This window comes from Dermochelys coriacea, chromosome 3, assembly GCF_009764565.3.
Source record: "Dermochelys coriacea isolate rDerCor1 chromosome 3, rDerCor1.pri.v4, whole genome shotgun sequence".
Classification (NCBI taxonomy): Eukaryota; Metazoa; Chordata; order Testudines; family Dermochelyidae; genus Dermochelys; species Dermochelys coriacea.
The window spans coordinates 31,645,207-31,663,914 of NC_050070.1; the positions used below are offsets into that span (position 1 = coordinate 31,645,207).

Consider the following 18,708-nt stretch of genomic DNA (forward strand, 5'->3'; position numbering starts at 1 on the left):
TGCACCCCCTCACCCGCCCGTTCCTCTCACGGGGGGGGGACCCTCGCGAGCCGGCGGGCGGCGCCACGGGGGTCCGAGGCCCGCCCGGCCGCCTCCAGGGGCAGCCGCTGTGGGGCGCAGCCCGGGCCCGGGCACCAGCCCCTCAGGTGAGCCCAGGCATCGCCCCGGCCTGCCCCTCCCGGGGCTGGGTGCCTTGCCCAGGGCCAGGGATGCCTGCCGGCAGCAGCTGCTCCGGTCCCGCGGGCAAAACCCCAGGCCCTTTGCTTGCGCCAAGTGAGCGAATGCCCGAAGCTGCTCAGCGCAGCGGCCCCGCGTTTTGGCATTTGCAGCCACAGGGCAAACAATGCTCATGAGCCCTTTCCCCTGCCGAGGGCTGCCCCGTCAAAGATGCTCTGCCTGCCTGCCACAGGGCGGGGCGCTTAGAAACCCTTCGGGGAAGAAAAGGAGGACTTGTGGCACCTTAGAGACTAACAAATTTATTAGAGCATAAGCTTTCGTGAGCGACAGCTCACTTCATCGAAAATGCATCCGATGAAGTGAGCTGTAGCTCACGAAAGCTTATGCTCTAATAAATTTGTTAGTCTCTAAGGTGCCACAAGTCCTCCTTTTCTTTTTGCGAATACAGACGAACACGGCTGCGACTCTGAAACCTTCTGGGAAGAGTTTGCATGACACAGAATTACAGACATGTCGGATTGGAAGGGACCGTGCAAGGTCATCCAGTCTAGCCCCCACGTCAACCTAGACTAGGGTGACCAGCTGTCTCTGGCGGCTGTTTGTCTCACTTCGAAGGCCTCCCGTAAGGGAGATTCCACAACCTCCCTTGGAAACCTATTGCAGAGCTTTACGCTGATAGAAAGTTTTTCCTAATAACCCACCTAAATCTCTGTTCCTGTAGGTTACTTCTTGTCCTACCGTCTGTAAGCATGGAGAACAATTGATCACTGTCCTCTTTATAAAAAGAAAAGGAGGACTTGTGGCACCTTAGAGACTAACAGATTTATTAGAGCATAAGCCTTCGTGATGCCTCCGATGAAGTGAGCTAGAGCTCACGAAAGCTTATGCTCTAATAAATTTGTTAGTCTCTAAGGTGCCACAAGTCCTCCTTTTCTTTTTGCGGATACAGACGAACACGGCTGCTACTCTGAAACCTGTCCTCTTTATAACAGCTTTTAATATAGTTGAAGACACAGTGGTCGAGATGAGACCTCACCAGTGCTGCGTAGTGCAGGACAGTTACCTGCAGAGTCTTACATACAACAATGTTAATGCACTCACCGCACATGGTATTAGCCTTTTTTGCAACTTCATCATATTGTTGACTCATGTTCAATTTGTGATCCACTATAACCCCCTCATCCTTTTCAACAGTATTGCTGCCTAGCCAGTTAGTCTCCATTTTTTAATGTGCATGTGATTTTTTTTCCCCTAAATGTAGTACTTCGCACTTGTCTTTATTGAATTTCATCTTGTTGAATTCAGAGCAATTCTCTAATTTGTCAAAGTCTTTTGAATTCTAATCCTGTCCTGCAACATGCTTTCATCCCTTCCCAGCTTGGTGTCCTCTGCCGCTTTTATAAGTATATTCTCCACCCCATTATCCAAGTCATTAGTGAAAATATTGAACAGGACTTTGGGCATGCAGCCCAATTCTGATAGCAAAAATACACACATTAATACATTTTTGAATAGCAGTTACATTGAGGCCATGCATCCACCCTGTGCCTCCTTATTCTTCCGTGCAAAGGCTCAGCCATGACCCTGCTTCAGTTCCTTATTAGTGCCCATAACAGCAACATTGAATCTCGTACCTGTAGAATCAGCTATCTTTCTCTTGGCTGTAAACTCATCTTTTATAAATAGTTTGAGATATACTTCTTTGCCTTTACCCTTTTATCTTTGAGTAATTCTGTAATTTGGCTGTTTCAGAAAAAAACCAGGAGATTCTCCACTCTGCACATCAGAGTGCGGCACCAGCCACCATGGCAGACTCTAAATCTTAAAGGTTTAAGCCCTTAAAGGTTTATCCTCCAGCTGATAGCCATCACAGATACCTTTTCCTGCTGGGAGAGAGCCACATCCCTGATGAGTGCTTGTGCAAATCCTTCTTGCTGAGGGCTCATAAATTTAGGGATGCACAGCTGAAACAACATGTACTCACCTGTACAGAAGAGGTTCTTCATATTCAGATTCCAAGGCCTGAAGGGTCTATTGTGATCATCTACTTTGATGTCCTGTATTATACAGCTTATAGAATGACCTCAGAATTTGCCAAATTCAAACAGTGACTCAAACTCAGGCAAAGTAAGACTTAATCTTTCCTGCCTACCACTAAAAATAACCTGTTTAATGCAATGAGTTGGTAGGAAGTTGCTTAGTTACATCCCCAGACCATTTTGGATCTCAGCTGTTTATTTTTATTTAAAGTCCTTTGCTATGGGAGAGGAAATACAGCATCTCTTCTCGGGAAATCCTAAGGGAGTCTTAGACATGACCACAATTTGCAGGAAATGTTACTACTTGAAGATTGAGAAATGTTTTTCCAATGCGGCAGAAGCAGCTGTGCTAAGCACCAACAAGCATTCCATGAACCAGTTTGAAAACCAATATACTGAAATACTTAAATGATTAAATACAAAAGGACAATTTCAGATACTTTAGACCATTTTTTATTTCTTTGGTTCATGAAAACAGCATTCTACTCAAGAGATGATTCTCCTCTTTTCAGCTGAATAAACTTGAAGTTTTTATGAAACAAACTGGCATGACTCAAACTCTTGTATTTGCTGCTTAAGATAGAAGTGTTATTCATGCAGTCAACACAGCTCTTGGGAATAATTAACTTTTTGCTCACTTTGCAGTAGCCAAACAATATTAACACTGTCACAGAGGCTATTTAAAAAAAAATTCTCTATGACTTTAATACTACAGTGATGGGCACCATAGAAAAATTATAGATAGTAAAAAAGCGTGTAAAAATAGATTAGAGGATATTTCCCACGAGATTATAAACATTTAATGCAAAACAGATGTTGCATCTGAAATCCTTGACAGTATCATTTTAAAAACAAGAACATTTCACAGAGAGGTTTTCTTTTTTGAAAAAAATGCTAACTGCATTTATCAGTATTTCTTTATGAATAGTTTTTTATCCTTATATAATTGGTTGGGGACAACCAATTATTTTGAGAGAGAGACGCTAACACATAAATGTTCTTCATTGATATTACTACTGAGAATTATCTGATGCCACTTTAACCAACTCTGGAGAAAAAAAAAAAAAGCAAATTTCTTGTGAATGATGCAAAGATACCTTTATATTCTTCTGTTAGGAACCCCACACTTTCCCTGACCATTTTTCAGTGTGATTTAAAAATACAGACTTAAAAATCACATTTCTATAGGAATTTTGTTCCCCCACTTTAGGCCTCTAGTCCCACAATTCACTGTGTGTAGCTGCAACTACAGTTATATTGACTTGAGTAGGGCTTTGTGTGGGCACACTGGTGTGCCCACATGCAGCGAACTGCAGAACTGGGCCAATATTAACACCTGAGACTATTGTAATGGATAGTGATAGGCTAAAATGATCTCTCTCATAGTTTATTTTGTGTATTTGACAGCCTCTTCCTTACAGACAGTTTTATTGCTTCCACCATGTTGTCTTCTAGGCTCTAATTCTGCTAAGCACTTAAGCATGGATTTAACCTACTTATCTTCTCTCAGACTCAAGTGCTTTACTGAATTGGGGCCTAAAGGCCTGACTTGTAGAAGCTCCAGGTAACCACACAACTCCAGCTGAAATCAACAGGGGCTGTGGATGCTCAACACTTCTGAAAATCAAGCCCTTAGTTATCCTTGGTTTGTGTGGAATCTATTGTGATTTCTCATTTTAGTTGAAAAAGCCTTTACTATTCAGATCTTCACCTTACTTTCTCATTTTAAGGGTAAGTGATAATTTAGTACAGATGACTGCAAGAGGTGTGTTTATCAGTCACTATACTATTACCATAAAAAACAGCAAGAAAAAATAAAAAGACAACTCTCTGTATAAAATATATAGGGGAGCAGAAAACCCAACTCCTCCTCCAACAGGTCAGCACACCTTGAAAATATAAGATTCCTCCCATTTATTTTTTATCATCATTTTAGGTTGTCTACTACATCATATCAGGATAAGAAATTTCTCCTCTTTTGTTCATACGTCCTATTAATGGGTTAATTTTTACATATAATTCACTCATTATGTACATTACACATAAATTGAGTTGCTATAACAGATTGCCCATCTGTTATTTGTAATGAGAACCAAGCAGTTTTGTGGTCAGGAAATAAGTACATATGGCTTACTAAAGGCAAGTTTTTTTGTTTTTTTTTTTTTAATGAAAATTGAGAAATTGAATCAAGTATTAAAAAGATTGTTCTTGTGTTTCCTAGATATATACTGGTCAGTCAGGTCAATGTACTGGGCTGAGGGCATCATAGAGTCTCTGTGCAGCCAACTCCACCATTTCCCGAAGGGATTCATCATCTTCATTTCCTGGCTCACATTCAGCAGTCTGGAAGGAGAGAGGTGTATAATCAAGGAGTCAGAATCAAACAGCCCTGTAAATTTACCTTTTTTTAAAAAAATCGTAAGTAAAGCCAATTAGGAGAAGGAATAGTAGATAACAGTCTAAGCAGCAATAAAACATTTCCTACAGTGGGGAAGCAAATTGTAAGGAAAATTGTAAGCAAATTGTAAGGAAAGAGATTTCAGCTGCATTGCAGTCTTTTAAGCAGTTTGCCTACACATAAGATAGTTCAGCAAAAGATTTACATCAGTCTTGCTGAGAAACAGCAAAACTAGATACAAATTTGTGCTTGATTAGTCATTAATTTTGGAATTATTGAATAGCAAGTCTAGTTTTGTGAACTAGATTTGCTTCAAAATCAAGTCCTAGTCCATCAAGTGGCACTCCCAAGTTTTTAACTTAATCTGTGACCTCATCTGCACTTTACTAAATTATTTTAGGTAGAAGCTTGGAATAAATATAGAGTGCCAATCAACACCTCTGCTGAAAATAATTCAATTTTAACCCACTCATGGTCACCTGGACACTCAGAAAATAAAGTTTATTTCAAAATAAAATCCAGTGCCCCTTTTACTCATTAAAGCAATTCGTTTTTTTATTGAGAGGCAAAACATCTATGTCTACTTGAAACTTGCCAATTCACCCACATAGAGAAACCCATTGACAGTAGGTTTCAGAGTAGAAGCCATGTTAGTCTGTATTCGCAAAAAGAATAGGAGTACTTGTGGCACCTTAGAGACTAACAAATATATTGACAGTAGTAGCTCTTTGACTCATGTAACTAACTAACAAATGGCAGCAAACAAGGATTTATATTTTTGGTGCGTCTTGTGGCTCTTTTAGTCTGGAAAACACTATTTACTCCCTTCCACTCTTAACTTGTCTCCTTTCTGGACAGGCACCCCAGCCACGAGGGCAAACAAAGGCTCCACCTTAAAAGCAGATGAAAATGAGGCTTGGATGATCCCCCTTCTGCAACAAAGTGTAACCTTGAGCCAAAACCAATCGGCTGAGCAACATCCCTGTGCGCCACTAAGCCAAGATGCAAAAACAAAATGCTATGATTCACTGTGTACAAATCTGAACCTAACCCTACTTAACATTTAGTGTGTTTTTTTAAAAAAATCCCTGTTTTTTAAAATAGAAGCTTTTGGCAATTATCCATTTCTTTATGGTTTCTTAGTGTCTTAGTGTTGATTAAGGTGAATCACTCTGGCACTTTTAGTTCAGACAGAAAGGAGAAACTATACTGGCAAATCCTCCTAGTGTAGACATAACTTATACTGGCAAAAGAGTGCTTTGGCTGGCACAGCTTATACTGGTTCAGTGCGTGAAATAAGATATGCTGTCAAAAGCACTTTTTTGCCAACATAACTGTGTCAACACTAGGGCTTTTGCCAGTATAGAAATGAGGGGCGAGGGAGGGAAATCACACCTCTCACCAACATTACTATACTGGCACAAGTTTCCAGAGTAAACGTGGCCTAATAACATGCCGCTGAAGTCAGTAATGTGTATACCAGTATAAATGATATAAAATATAATAATAAAATATATTTTGATTAAGCAGTACAAGTTTCTTTTTAGGCTTCTGGTACTTTTCTCTCTTCTACATGGTCTAAACAATCTGGGGAAGGGACCATCTTTTTGTTCTGTGTTGTACAGCACCTAGTACAATGGGGTCCTAATCCATGTCGGGGGACAACTAGATTAGAACACTGGAGGATATTAACCATTTATTTCACCACCGCATTGTTCTAATCATCAGATGTACATCATCTTCCTAAAACAAAGTTTCAATACATTTCAGCTTTACTCCTTAATCCAACTGATAAATAGACAAGATATTTCACTCTCTCTGTGGGCATTGCAGATTTTGGATTTAGTTACTCAGGATCAAGATAGGCAAATCCGATTTGCTTGGCACATTTGCCTACTGGATGATTGTTTGCCTTTATTTAGACCGAGACTATATTTTAAGAGTCTAAAATTTCTAAATCAGTAAGTTATATCAGTTATTCTATCTCTACCATCCCTACTCTGTTTTTATACATTTTTATTTAATTGCAATTTTACTTATAGAAAGTACAGTTGCTACAAAAGAAAATATTGAAAGTTTCTCTTTCAAAAGCGGAAGAATCAGATGTTAGTTTTTTAGTTTTTTCACTGAAAGAGTTCTGAATAGGATTAATCTGTTGTGATGCTGTGTACCAAAATATGTCCCCTAGCAAGTGATGCACAATATTCCAGGGATCACCATTATATCTCAGATTTTAGAGTCCCATGAGACAGATATTTTGTCTTTTTTTGCCTATTTGCTTCTAGAGCACAATTTAAATAATATCAATGAATTTAACTATACATACCCGTGTGTCCAATGAAATATTTGCAGTCTTTCCATCCACTGTGACACTTAGAACAAAGCCATCTTTTGCACTAACACAGTCCTCTCCAAACATGTCCCTAAAACAAAGGCCTATAATTGTAAAAACATAGCCAAATGGCAAACTAGTTTTTCTCTCTTTTTTTAAATTATCTTTGGATTCCAGACAGATTCTGTTAGCACAGTATCTGGTTTCAGTCACTGACTGGGTTAATTTAACTTTAAAATTATAGATGACAAATACTGACCTCAGTTATTATTAAAGTGGATTTTTAAACAACTTTAAGGATTTTAGCGAAAAAAATCTGTTAGTAAGTAAGGGCAAAAGTCCCACTGACTTCAGCAAGTGCAGCTTCCTTCCCCCCGCCCCAAGCTTCTATGGAACAGAGAGAACAAATGTCAAGGCAAGTCTACGAAAAATATAGATATTACAGGATTTCAAAATACAGTATGTTAGTAAGAAGTGATTGTGATGGATATTGCAATTCCATGCAATATCTTTGGGACCATATTGCATTAAGTTGATGTATCACTGTGGGCCAAGTATTGTATGCAACTCCAGTGGGAGGGTTATCACAGCTCCTTCAGGAACCAAAACCAGTGGGGAGGGGTGGGGTTAAGGTAAATTACTCAGGTTGTAAAAACCCCTCAAATCTACCCACCCCCTTGGGAGTCTTGCATATACTGGTTCACAATGGGTTTCCCAGAGACCAACAGGCAAAGAAAGAACTTTTCATAGAAAAAGGCTGCATTTAAACTGACCAAGGCATTCTTTCTGATCCAGCAAACAGACAGGACCTTCTGTCCAAAGGGGTCCCAACCCTTGCAAAAGGGTTGGAAAGACTGATGGGTGACTTCTGGTAAGTTTTTAGCCTGTGTATAGGAACTTCTACTGTTTTTATATGTTTTCTCTGTAATGTTTTTAGCTTAAGAATAAACATGCTAACTCAGAAAGAACTGTGTATTAATTTGTAACTGCGGGCAATACACTGTTGATAGCCCTCAGAGAGGGAGCCCAGGAGCTAGCCTTTAGGCAGACTGGCTTGCTGGGGATAGTGTCAAGCAGAGCACTGTGCAGCCTTAAACCCTAGTCAGAAGGGAGTAGGACAAGTGTCCCCCTGCCAAGACACAGGCAACCGCGGGAGATCTGCCTGGGCAGTTCTGAAATGGACCACCGATGGGGAATACAGGGGGAATGCAGTTACCCTAAAACTGTGACAGTGATGGCTTGATTTTCAGGGGTGCTGAGTACCTACAGCTCTCATTGAAGTCAATGGGAAGTACAGATTCTCAGCATCTCCAGAACAAAAAAAAAATCACGCCCTTGCTTCAAAAAATTTAAATGATCAGAAAAAATATCCTGAAACAGTCTGTCAGGATATTGCAGGATTTATTACCTTTTATCCTTTGGTTTACTTAATTATTGAGCTTCACAGAAATGAAACTGATATAAATCTCTGCAGCCTTTTTTGAATTACTATACATGCAAACAATGAAATGGGCAAAATGTAGGAGAGAACTGTTTCTTTATAGGCCATATATTTAGTGGCCATATAAATTATGCTAAAATCACCTTATTTGCATGACAAACAAATAATATTTCTAACTGACCGGTTTTGGTTATGAATAATATGACAAGCAAACTTACTGAAGCATGATCTCCATCCTTTTGCTAAATACATCCATATCTACTTTTTTTGAAATCTTATGCACTGCAGCTGAAAAAAATTAAGAAGTCAGCATTAGGTTTTCATTGACGTTTGCTTGTGTTGTATTTTCCTCTTACAAATGTTTACCATTACAATATAGTTAATTTACAAGTCATAGTTGCTAAAAGTCTACATAATTATCTTTATGGAAATTTATAATTGAAAACAAAAATGTTTCATGAAATACTAAGAAAAAAGTTGCATTTTAAAGGAAGAGCTTAAAGACCATATTTGAAACAAGTTACTTCACTTCTGTTACTAACTTCACCAGGCTATTCAAATAGGAAGAGTTTTACAAGTCTAATTTTTACTTATTTCTATTTATTTTTCACAATTTATGGTGTTTGTTTAATTTTTACATTTTATTCAGTTGGGTAATGACAAAAGTTTCACTTCTGTTTATAATCTGCTTTGCTTTCTCGTTTCATAAGTTCGGACAATACTTCACTCTCTTAAATGGCAAAAACTTCTTTAGCGCAGTTTAGACTGCCCTTCCAGTATCTTATTAAGCGCAACAAAACAAAAACTTTTTTTTTCCTGTGAAAACCAGGAAATACAGAGTTAACCACTAGGAATGATCTGCATGTAATCCAGCTGCATTCACTGTGTTAGGTGTAGTTATATTGAATGAGAGAGGAATTAGTTGGAACAACTTGAAAACAGTTGTGATTGTGGTCTGAAGCAATCTGTGGGACTATGCCCTGCTGCGAGTGTATATGAGCTCCTTTCTCTCCTTGACCCCTGTGTGTGTGTAATCAAAGGAAAGAAGTGAGTGTATCCCTGGACAAATCCAGTATATATATTTCAGCAGTGTTGTGTAGGCTGTCACTAGCAAGGCACAGGAGTCTTCTTGCCATGGGGATTGTCAACAGTTAAGTGGGAGATGAGTGCTGTCTGTGAGTTTAATGAAGAGTAAGTGAAAGTATAGTGAAAAGAAAAGGAGTACTTGTGGCACCTTAGAGACTAACGAATTTATTAGAGCATAAGCTTTCGTGAGCTACAGCTCACTTCATCGGATGCATTTATGATCAAGTGAGCTGTAGCTCACGAAAGCTTATGCTCTAATAAATTTGTTAGTCTCTAAGGTGCCACAAGTACTCCTTTTCTTTTTGCGAATACAGACTAACACGGCTGCTACTCTGAAACCTGAAAATATAGTGTTAAATGACATTGGTGCATAAGGTGATAGGTTTGTAAAAGGAGCTGTAGGGTTTGTAAAAGTTAGCAGATGGGGTTTCTTTTCTGGGGCATAGGCTGCAGTGGATGTAGGAAGCTCCTGTTCAGTACAGTGCAAATGCAGAGTCCATATATGTTTTAAGGTTGTACTGGGGCATTGCTCAAAAACGGCAGTGTTAAGAGTATGGGCTTTTAATTTGTCTGTATTACCTGATTTTCACAAGTTTGGGTTTTGCTGAACTTGACGTTCTGGAAGACCCTGAGCTACCATGGGGCAACCTTTACTGTGCGCTGATGAAGTTTTTGCCATTTATTAATTTTGCCAGTAATTTCCCTTTTTAAAAAAAACCAGAAAGAGAAATGTTGTTGGTAAGACTTAGTGGTGATTTAGGCAGTTGTAATTATCATGGAGATTTGCAGTTCAGAGGCTACTGGGGCCAGGAAATAATACCACCACCTAACTTTTATACAGCACTTTTCCTTTGTAGATTTTCAGAAAGGAAACATTATTATCCGCATTGTACTGATAGGGAAAGTGAGGCAAAGTGATTTGGCCAACGTAATCCCACAGGCCAATGGCAGAGCCAAGAACAGAGTCTAGGTTTTTTGAGTCCCAGTCCACTGTTGTTTCCACCAGGGTGCATGGTTGCTTTATGATTCCTACATGTCCCTCCCCCTCCCCACTTTGTTGTAGCGGAATGGGGATAATGGTTGTTGAAATGTAGGGAGTGCGTAGTTGCTAGCACAGCTGGTGAGAGAAATCTCAGACATGGTCTATATCCCAAGTACTTGGCAGTTTTATTACAAGGTGATTATAGGAACTTTAGGCATGTGAGGGAAGACTTGTGTGTGTGTGTGTGTCTCCTCTCACCCATAATCCCCTGCAATATATAGCAAGTTCCCCACCTCCACCATTTCCAGCTCACCCTCCCCTTCCTGTCTCTAGACTAACGACTAGAGATAGATCGGCAAGAAGGTGAGCAATGCCAGTCATAGTGTGGGGAGCGTCGACCCCATGCCGGAGAGTAGCGCCGAGGAGACTGGGAGGAGGGTCTGGGTGATCGACAATGAGATTGGGACACCAAGGGACGAGATTGGGACCTGCCTCGGGATCACTGTTTGTTGTCTGGTAACTGGTGGCGCTCCCCCGCTTCCTCAGAGGCCTTAACGGCGGGCTTGCCCTCTTGGGGAGCCTTAGCTTGTTCCTGCAGCACCGAAGACATCATAGGGGCAGGTGGAGACATGTGCTCTCTCTGCACCTGGGCTTGGGATGACAACAGTGCAGGCAGAGTTGTGGGCCCCATACTGCTCCCAGGAGTCAGTGGCGGACCTTTAAAGGGGCTAAGAGCCCCAGCCATGGAGGCATGCTCGTATAGCTCTGGCGAAGGCTGGCAGGCAGGCCTGGGTCCTTTTGCTGGATGAACCTGGGCCTTCTTGCTCGGTGCTGGAGAGTGCTTCTTAGCCCTCATTTTCGGTACCGGCAATGGTGAACTGTGTCGGGAAGAGGCCGGTGCTGGCAGCGCATTGCGCATGGAGGCAGAGGTGCTCGGTGCAGCCTGTGTAGAAGGCTCGGAAGCCAGGTGGAGATTGGACTCCATCAGGAGAGCCCTGAGGTGAATATCCCTCTCCTTTTGGGTACAGGGCCAAAAGTTCCTGCAGATCCGGTAATGCTCCTTAATGTGTGACTCCTCCAAGCACTTAAGGCAGCTGTTATGGTGGTCATTCACAGGCACAGGCCAGCTGCAGTCTGAGTAGGGCTTAAACCTGGGAGCCTGGGGCATGCCCTGCTGTGGGGCAAAGTCCCCACTGGGACCCTAACTATTAACTAACTAACTAACATTTAAGAACTACTTAACAACTTTTTAACACTATCAATGATGTACAAGAGGCTGAAAGGCACAAAGTCCAAGGGAAGAAAACTACTAGCTCTTGTAAAGCAAGAGAGGCGCTCCAACTGACCACCTCGGGAGGTAAGAAGGAACTGAGAGGATGTGGGCCAGCAGCGCCTGATATACCATGGCATGAGCGTGGCATGCTAGAGGATGCCACAGTCGGCTCTACGGGTACCGCTAAGACAAAAATCTCCGACAGCCGTGCCCATGGGTGCGTGCACACCTAGAATGGAATCAACATGAGCAAGCACTCGAAAAAAAACCTGGCCTTACACATCTGAAAGTTCTGCAGTCACTGCTCATCATCCCAAGCCCGCATTAGGAGGCAATCCCACCAGTCAGTGCTTGTTTCTTGGGCCCAGAAGTGGCGCTTCACCATCTGCAGCTGCTTTACAAATGCCATCAACAACCTGGAATTGGTTCTTGCTATGTCCCACAGCAATCATCATCTTTCAGAAAATCATCATATTCCCGGGTGATGCAGTTCTTATGGCTCTGCAATCATGGAACCTGTGCTTGCAATGCTCAGGACAAGAGTGCAGAGCTGTGCAGGTTCCATGCTTCTGCCAGAGTAGGCAAGCAGCAAAGACTGCATAGGTTTGTGGGACTTTTAAACAAGGCACGAAAATTATGGGATATATAGATGAAATTATGGGATGGAGATACTTGAACTCTGGGAAGTTTCTCCCTTGCTCTCAGTCACCTCTGTGTGATTTGTTTCTGCCCCACATGCATTGCCAAAACTTCCCAAAAGACAGAGCACTGGATGGTTGTGCGTTGCACAGTGGGATACCTACCCACTGGCACAAGCACTCCTGGTGAGTACACACAGCACCAACACAAGGAGCTAAGTATGCACGTGCACAAGCAATATACTAACCACAGCAACTTTCTGCAGACATAACTTGTGTCGACCAAAGTGGGTAGTGTAGATATGGCTTAGAAGTGCTTGTGAATACCTAACTGGAGAACAAAACTCTTTGACTAATGAGGTTGTAATTTGATTTCCTCTAAGGGGCTAGTAGGTGGCATGCCCTCTGTTGGGGTAACTCTTAAGTGTCTGAGATCTCAGTGTGATGATTGCAACCCTACCTGTGCGAAAAAAAACATTGATAAGATATGTCAGCTTTAAGAAAATCTGTTTTTTTTCCCAAGGGAGGAAGTGTGCTGTTTCTAGGGAACCTCCTGATCAAACAGCCAGAAACTTGGGTCAGTATAACCTAACCCCAAACCCCCATGAGGCACATCAAATCTCAAGGCAATCCAAGTAATCATACAGATGTTAGAGCACTTAGAATCAAACTTTAAAAAGAAAGCTCGTTTTAATCTTAACTATAGCAGTGCTGGCACTTCACTATAATAGGTTGCAAGTACAGCAGGGAATGCTTAAGGTAAAACAGAATAGCATCTATTAATTTAAAAAACAAAACAAAACCCTACACATAGGAATGTTGTAAATATTACGTTTTGTAAATTTCCTCCTTCCCCAAGGACCAAAATCGTGGTCCAAATTACGTGACCATGTCCAAAATTGGGGACCAGATCCTGCTCTCAGATACACACACAGCTCTCATCGATTTTCATAGATGAGCAAGAGCATATGAAGGCAGAATTTGATTTGGCCCTTAACGTGAAGAAGACTGTATGTGTTCCAAGCATAAAGGTATGTATTGGCAAAGAGTATATGGTACAGACCACAGAGGATATGAGAACTTTTAGACTATTTTTGCCAATGTGCATTACTATTATTTATCCAACTTTAAATTTCTACTGCCATCATGCTGCACAGTCTCCCTAAATGTTCATCCTCTTGGAGTGTCACACCATTCTTCATACTTTCTACTAACTGAAAACAACTTCACCAGTACATTTCAATCCATCATGCAGCCCCTGTTCCAGTTCATTAATACAGTAAAATACATATGAATTAGTCATAAGACACCGTCACTATTAGTCCCAGCAAAGTTGCTTTGTTACTTGAACTAGTCAGCAACTTCACATCCAGCATCTGATAAATAATTCTGTTATGATCTAGTAATGCTATTTGATTACTGATGTCAATGGGTATATATCCAGAACTAGGCAAAATACAAATATTGCATTATTAACATATGTAGATTTCTTCAGAAAAATGCTACTCGTGATGCAGTCCACTTCTAAACAGGACTTTCAAATGAGAGGCTAAAATAAATATTTAGATGTGGTACCGTGAATCACTTACAATGTAAAATTTACTTTCTTTTAGCTTTGTATGTGTAAACCACTTCATCTGTTCTGTAATAATATGGCTGTAATTTTTCCATACATTAATGCACAGGTTGCCATTTACATATAAAAGAATCCAATTAACCAACAATACAAATCAAATCAGTTTTGTTTTTAAACAGCAAGTCCGTTTGCTCATAATAAGCATTTCGCTTCATAATGAAAATAAATTTATCATAATGTAAAAAGTCTGCTAAGATTCTCAACAGCAGAGATGCTAAGGAGTATGCTACAATTAAATATACACAAATTTAATTTAATACCTTTCTGTATTTTGGGATTTGACTGAACTTCCAGGATCACTGTTGTTACAGTGTCTGCATACATATCATTAGCAGGATTTGCCACCCACTGGAAAAAAAAAAAATACTCTGGCAACAGCATAATCTGGACCGAATGAATAATACAACATAAAAATGTCATAACAGCCATGAAATTCTCTTGACTCTATACTCTGATTTGTGCTGAAGAGGCTAACTTCAATAGCTTTGGATACATTTTGCACTATATTAATTTTAAAACAAATATGACTTTGTGAATTGAAAATGGAGTCACCTAGAAGTTCTCCATTCCCCACCATGACACATTCTCAGATTCCAGAGGCTCCTTCTCCTTTGTTTTTCACTCTCTTTGGACACACGAGAGGGATTACTATCAAACGATCTGAGATGATTCTTCAGCAAATGAACATAGTCTTGGCATTATTTTCAACTACTATTTGCCAGGGAGAAAATGGCACAGGATCTGAAATTTGGACCACTACAGAATTGCTCTATTACTTTGAAAGCATTTCTACAGTGCTAGTTAATGACTAGCACTGATAGGCAATTGCCTCCTCAGAAAGGTGTTTGTAAAGTTTCTCTCTAATACTAGTGGCAAGAACAGTGATGCTTACACATCAAACCTCCTGGGGTATCTAACTGCAGTGAAGAAGTAAAATAAACATTTTAAAAGATTAAATAAAATGACACATATCAGAGTAAGATGACCACTCAAGGAAACTTTACCATTGACCTTACACCTTTAACTCGATACTCAGCACAAATAACTTAATTATCTCTCATTTAACTCAGCATGAAAACCACTGTCCATTACATTGGTTTCTACAAAACAAGGAATGGAATATTTCTCTCTCCCCCTTTTCACACTTACCTCAAGTACCACCATGCCAGGTTCCTGGATCACAGTAATATTTTTGAAAACCTTCAAGGCTGGCTTTTGCTGGATTTCAATTTCCTCTACATCACCTACAATGTGGCAAAAATTGGTTAATGAGAGCAAATTACATAGCAAAAAAAATTATTATAAAACAGAGTACCTATATTTGCACAGGAAAATATATCTGGTTTAAACAAATGCTGAAGGATTGAAAACTCTTCTATTTCAGTGGGGTTCTCTGTTTTAGAGTGTGTGGGCCATATATATGCAATCCATTTCTTTCCCCTCAAACATATACTCCTCCACACACTCAGTGACAGTTTTTTGGCTTTTTAGTGTGTAACACTCGCCATATTAGCTGTTCTAGTTGATATGTTTTAATAGTGCAGTGCATTAACTAAAGCACACCAGCAGAAAAAAGCAGCTTAGGGCTAAATTCACAAAGAAAGTGGGTGTAGTGATGCCACCTCCCTCATAACTGGTTCAAAGTCCCTCCTTCACCTGAAGGGGAGAAGGGATTTGAACTCTGATCTCCCACCTCTCAGGTGTGTGCCCTATCCACTGGGCTATAGGATATTCTGATGTGGAGCTATCTGAGGGCTAATCTACACTGGCAGCGCTTTAACATGGTTTGTGTGGTTGTGGCAGAGTGCTGGGAGAGAGCTCTCCCAGCACTCAAAAAAAACCCACCTCCATGAGGGGTGTAGCTACCAGCGCTGGGAGCGCTATTACTTGTTTTATCCTCTAGGTCTGAACTAACTGATTGTTTAATAATTTGTTCCAGTATTTTTTCACGTATCAAAGCTAGGCTGACTGGTCTGTGATTCTCTGGGTCTTCCTTTTTCTCCTTTTTCAATATAGCTACTGTTTTCTCCAGTCCTCTGAGACTTCACCCATCCTCCATGAGTTCTCAAAGAAAATCACTAATGGTTCAGAGATTGGGTGGGCTAGTTCTTTAAGTACTATTGGATGAATTTCATCAAGCCTTGCCAACTTGAATACATCTAACTTATCTGAGTATTCTATAACCTGTTCTTTTCCTATTCTGGCCTGATGCCCTTCTCCCTTGTTGTTAATATTAATTGTGTTAAGTATCTGGTCACAATTAGCCTTGTTAGTGAAGACTGCTAGAAAGATGCTAGATTTCACAAATACCAAGTTTTATAACCTGTGTAGAAAATAACACGTAAGAATATTTTCTTGTGTAAAAAGTAATGTATGGAATTGAAAAGTAGCCAAGCAAATAGTAAAGTGACCTGGAGAACCTCAGAATTCAATGAATGTAAATCATGCAGTGAGATACAACAAACAAAGGTTGAGATTGTCAAAGAAGTCTAGGAGATTTAGACACATCTTCCATGATTTTAACCCAAATATTTACAATTAAATGAACAACCTGCTTCTATCTTTGTCTTCTATTAAAAAAATTAGACTTTAAGTTGACTGATTCTTTTTCAAAAGGAAACTAAGTAAATAGTGAGGTATAAGACTATCATTTTTACCCTATCCCAGTGGATGTACAATACACTTACTAAGATACCAAGGAAGAAAATAATTTGATTTTCTTTGCCCTTGTTTTGTACCCATTTCTTATTCTGGAGTAAGTGTCTCAGCAAACAGCGTCCAAAAGGCAGGACTTCAAATTCGCTCACTATTTCACTGACAATTTGGGAAGTTGTGCTTCCTGTTTTGGTTAATCACTTCTTTCCCAAATACTTATGAACCCTAGGATCAAATTCCTTAAGCTTTTATACATATGTTGTCTACAAAGTTAAAGGAAAAAAAGCACTAGAAATATAGACACACACATCAGAAGGAGGCTCCATACAGTGGGATGGTGGGTCAGTGCTTGTTGCATCTCTGAAGCCGGGAGAGGGAGAGTTATGGCAACTGGGAGGCAGGGCAAGCTTGCCACCTGTTTCAGGCACATTTGTACTCAACATGGCTCAGTTGTGGCTCTGCTGCCGTTACCTGTGCCACTGTGGTTACATTACTATTTATACTCACTGCACACTAGTAGGGGATATCACACTACTGGGTTGCAGTGTAGACACAGCCTCAGAGACAACTTCAAGCAGCAAGAGGAGGATATTTCAGTCAGCATGTCTAAACTATTGCCTCTGCTAAAATTACTAACGGGATGATAACTGTGGTGGCACTTTTTGTGATAAAGACATTTAACTACTAGAAAACAACTGAAGACCAGAATAATTTTAACACAGGTAATTGAATACCAGTTGGATATTTTTCAGTTACTGAAATATGGGATTTTGGGAATCCCATATTTTCTCATGCTCATTCTTTTACATTATATACACAGGAGAATCCCACAAAGATCCCTCACTTGTGCTCCTATGGTAACTGGCAAGGCCAGTGAGAATCTAATGAAACTTGTGAAAATTTGCAACAAATTATTAATAGCTTAGTTAGTAAAAGGACAGCAGAATTTACCACTCAGATTTCCCCAAGAAATAGCATTAAAACAAAACAAAAACCTTTAAAGAAATGACAATAGATCTTGAACATCTCTTTTCAAATACACACACCTGTCAGTTTCTGTAGCTGGTAATAAAGCAGATTGAAAGGGCCAGAATACGGAATAGCTTGTGTCTGTGTTACAGTGCTCATAGCCAAATCAGTGTAATCTGAAGGAATTAAAAAAAGAAAAGGAAGTTAGTTCTTTTAAAGTTACTTTCTAAAAAATAGATTTTTCAGTGCTGAGGAATGGTGGCTATTGTTGATTCGAAAAGTTTTCATACAGTTGGCAGAAAACAGAAAAACAAAACAAAAAACCCAGTTGCAGCTTACAAGAAGATTGGGTCTGTGATTAAGGCATGGAAAAGGCCCTGCATTTTATGTGGCCCATTAGATGTGAATTATGCAGCAGGGACCCACTGTCTCCCACAAGTCCCCTTGTCTCACTGTCCCATTCAATCAACATACTGTTCCTTGTATTATTTATTTTGAGAATAAATGTAATTCAAATCATGCTCTCTGCACATTTTAAGTTTTCAATTTGCTGCAGATTTTTGTACTGAAAACTAATAAATACATTTTAGAAGCTGTCATGGGAAAGCTTGCTTCGACAACTGGCCAGGGCCCACCTCCACCATCTATGGTATTTTTGGCACCCATACAGGAATGGGAGGAGATTTTGGTTTTCGATACCAGGGAGGGAATGCATTTTTTTCTCTCCCCCTTTTTGGGCAGGGACAGAGGAAGAGTTTGAATTCCTTGTTTCTTACTCCAGCAACCAACGATAACAACTATTTGCCCTACTGCCCCACCTTAATATCTGCCTCCAAATCCAACAATGCCAAGTTAGCATATTAGTTGGATGTTTCCGATAACGTGATCAGCTGTGAAATTGTTGAAGGTGACAGACTTCACCCACTGAACGGAGCAGTTAGCTTCCTAGGTCTCAACCTTGTTTCAGACTTTCTGCAAATTCAGGTGTGAGAAGTTCTGAAAGCTATTTATGCACCATTCCTTGCATCATACCAAACCCAAACTTCACAACATTGTCTAGTTAAACACAATGAAAACACAGA

The 18,708-nt window shown here is 40.2% G+C and overlaps 1 protein-coding gene across 1 annotated transcript in view; it reads right to left on the reverse strand.

Annotated features, from left to right (window-relative positions):
• Positions 1-2,653: 2,653 nt before the first annotated feature.
• CPSF3 (cleavage and polyadenylation specific factor 3) overlaps positions 2,654-18,708 on the reverse strand; it is a 57,902-nt gene continuing 41,847 nt past the window's right edge. Inside the window, exons 13-18 of the mRNA XM_038397778.1 lie at positions 17,704-17,802; positions 15,152-15,246; positions 14,263-14,350; positions 8,606-8,675; positions 6,941-7,037; positions 2,654-4,559 (exon numbers count right to left, since the gene is read on the reverse strand). Coding sequence (XP_038253706.1) covers positions 4,458-4,559; positions 6,941-7,037; positions 8,606-8,675; positions 14,263-14,350; positions 15,152-15,246; positions 17,704-17,802 — 551 coding nt within the window. The 3' untranslated portion in view covers positions 2,654-4,457. The remainder of the gene's footprint in view (positions 4,560-6,940; positions 7,038-8,605; positions 8,676-14,262; positions 14,351-15,151; positions 15,247-17,703; positions 17,803-18,708) is intronic.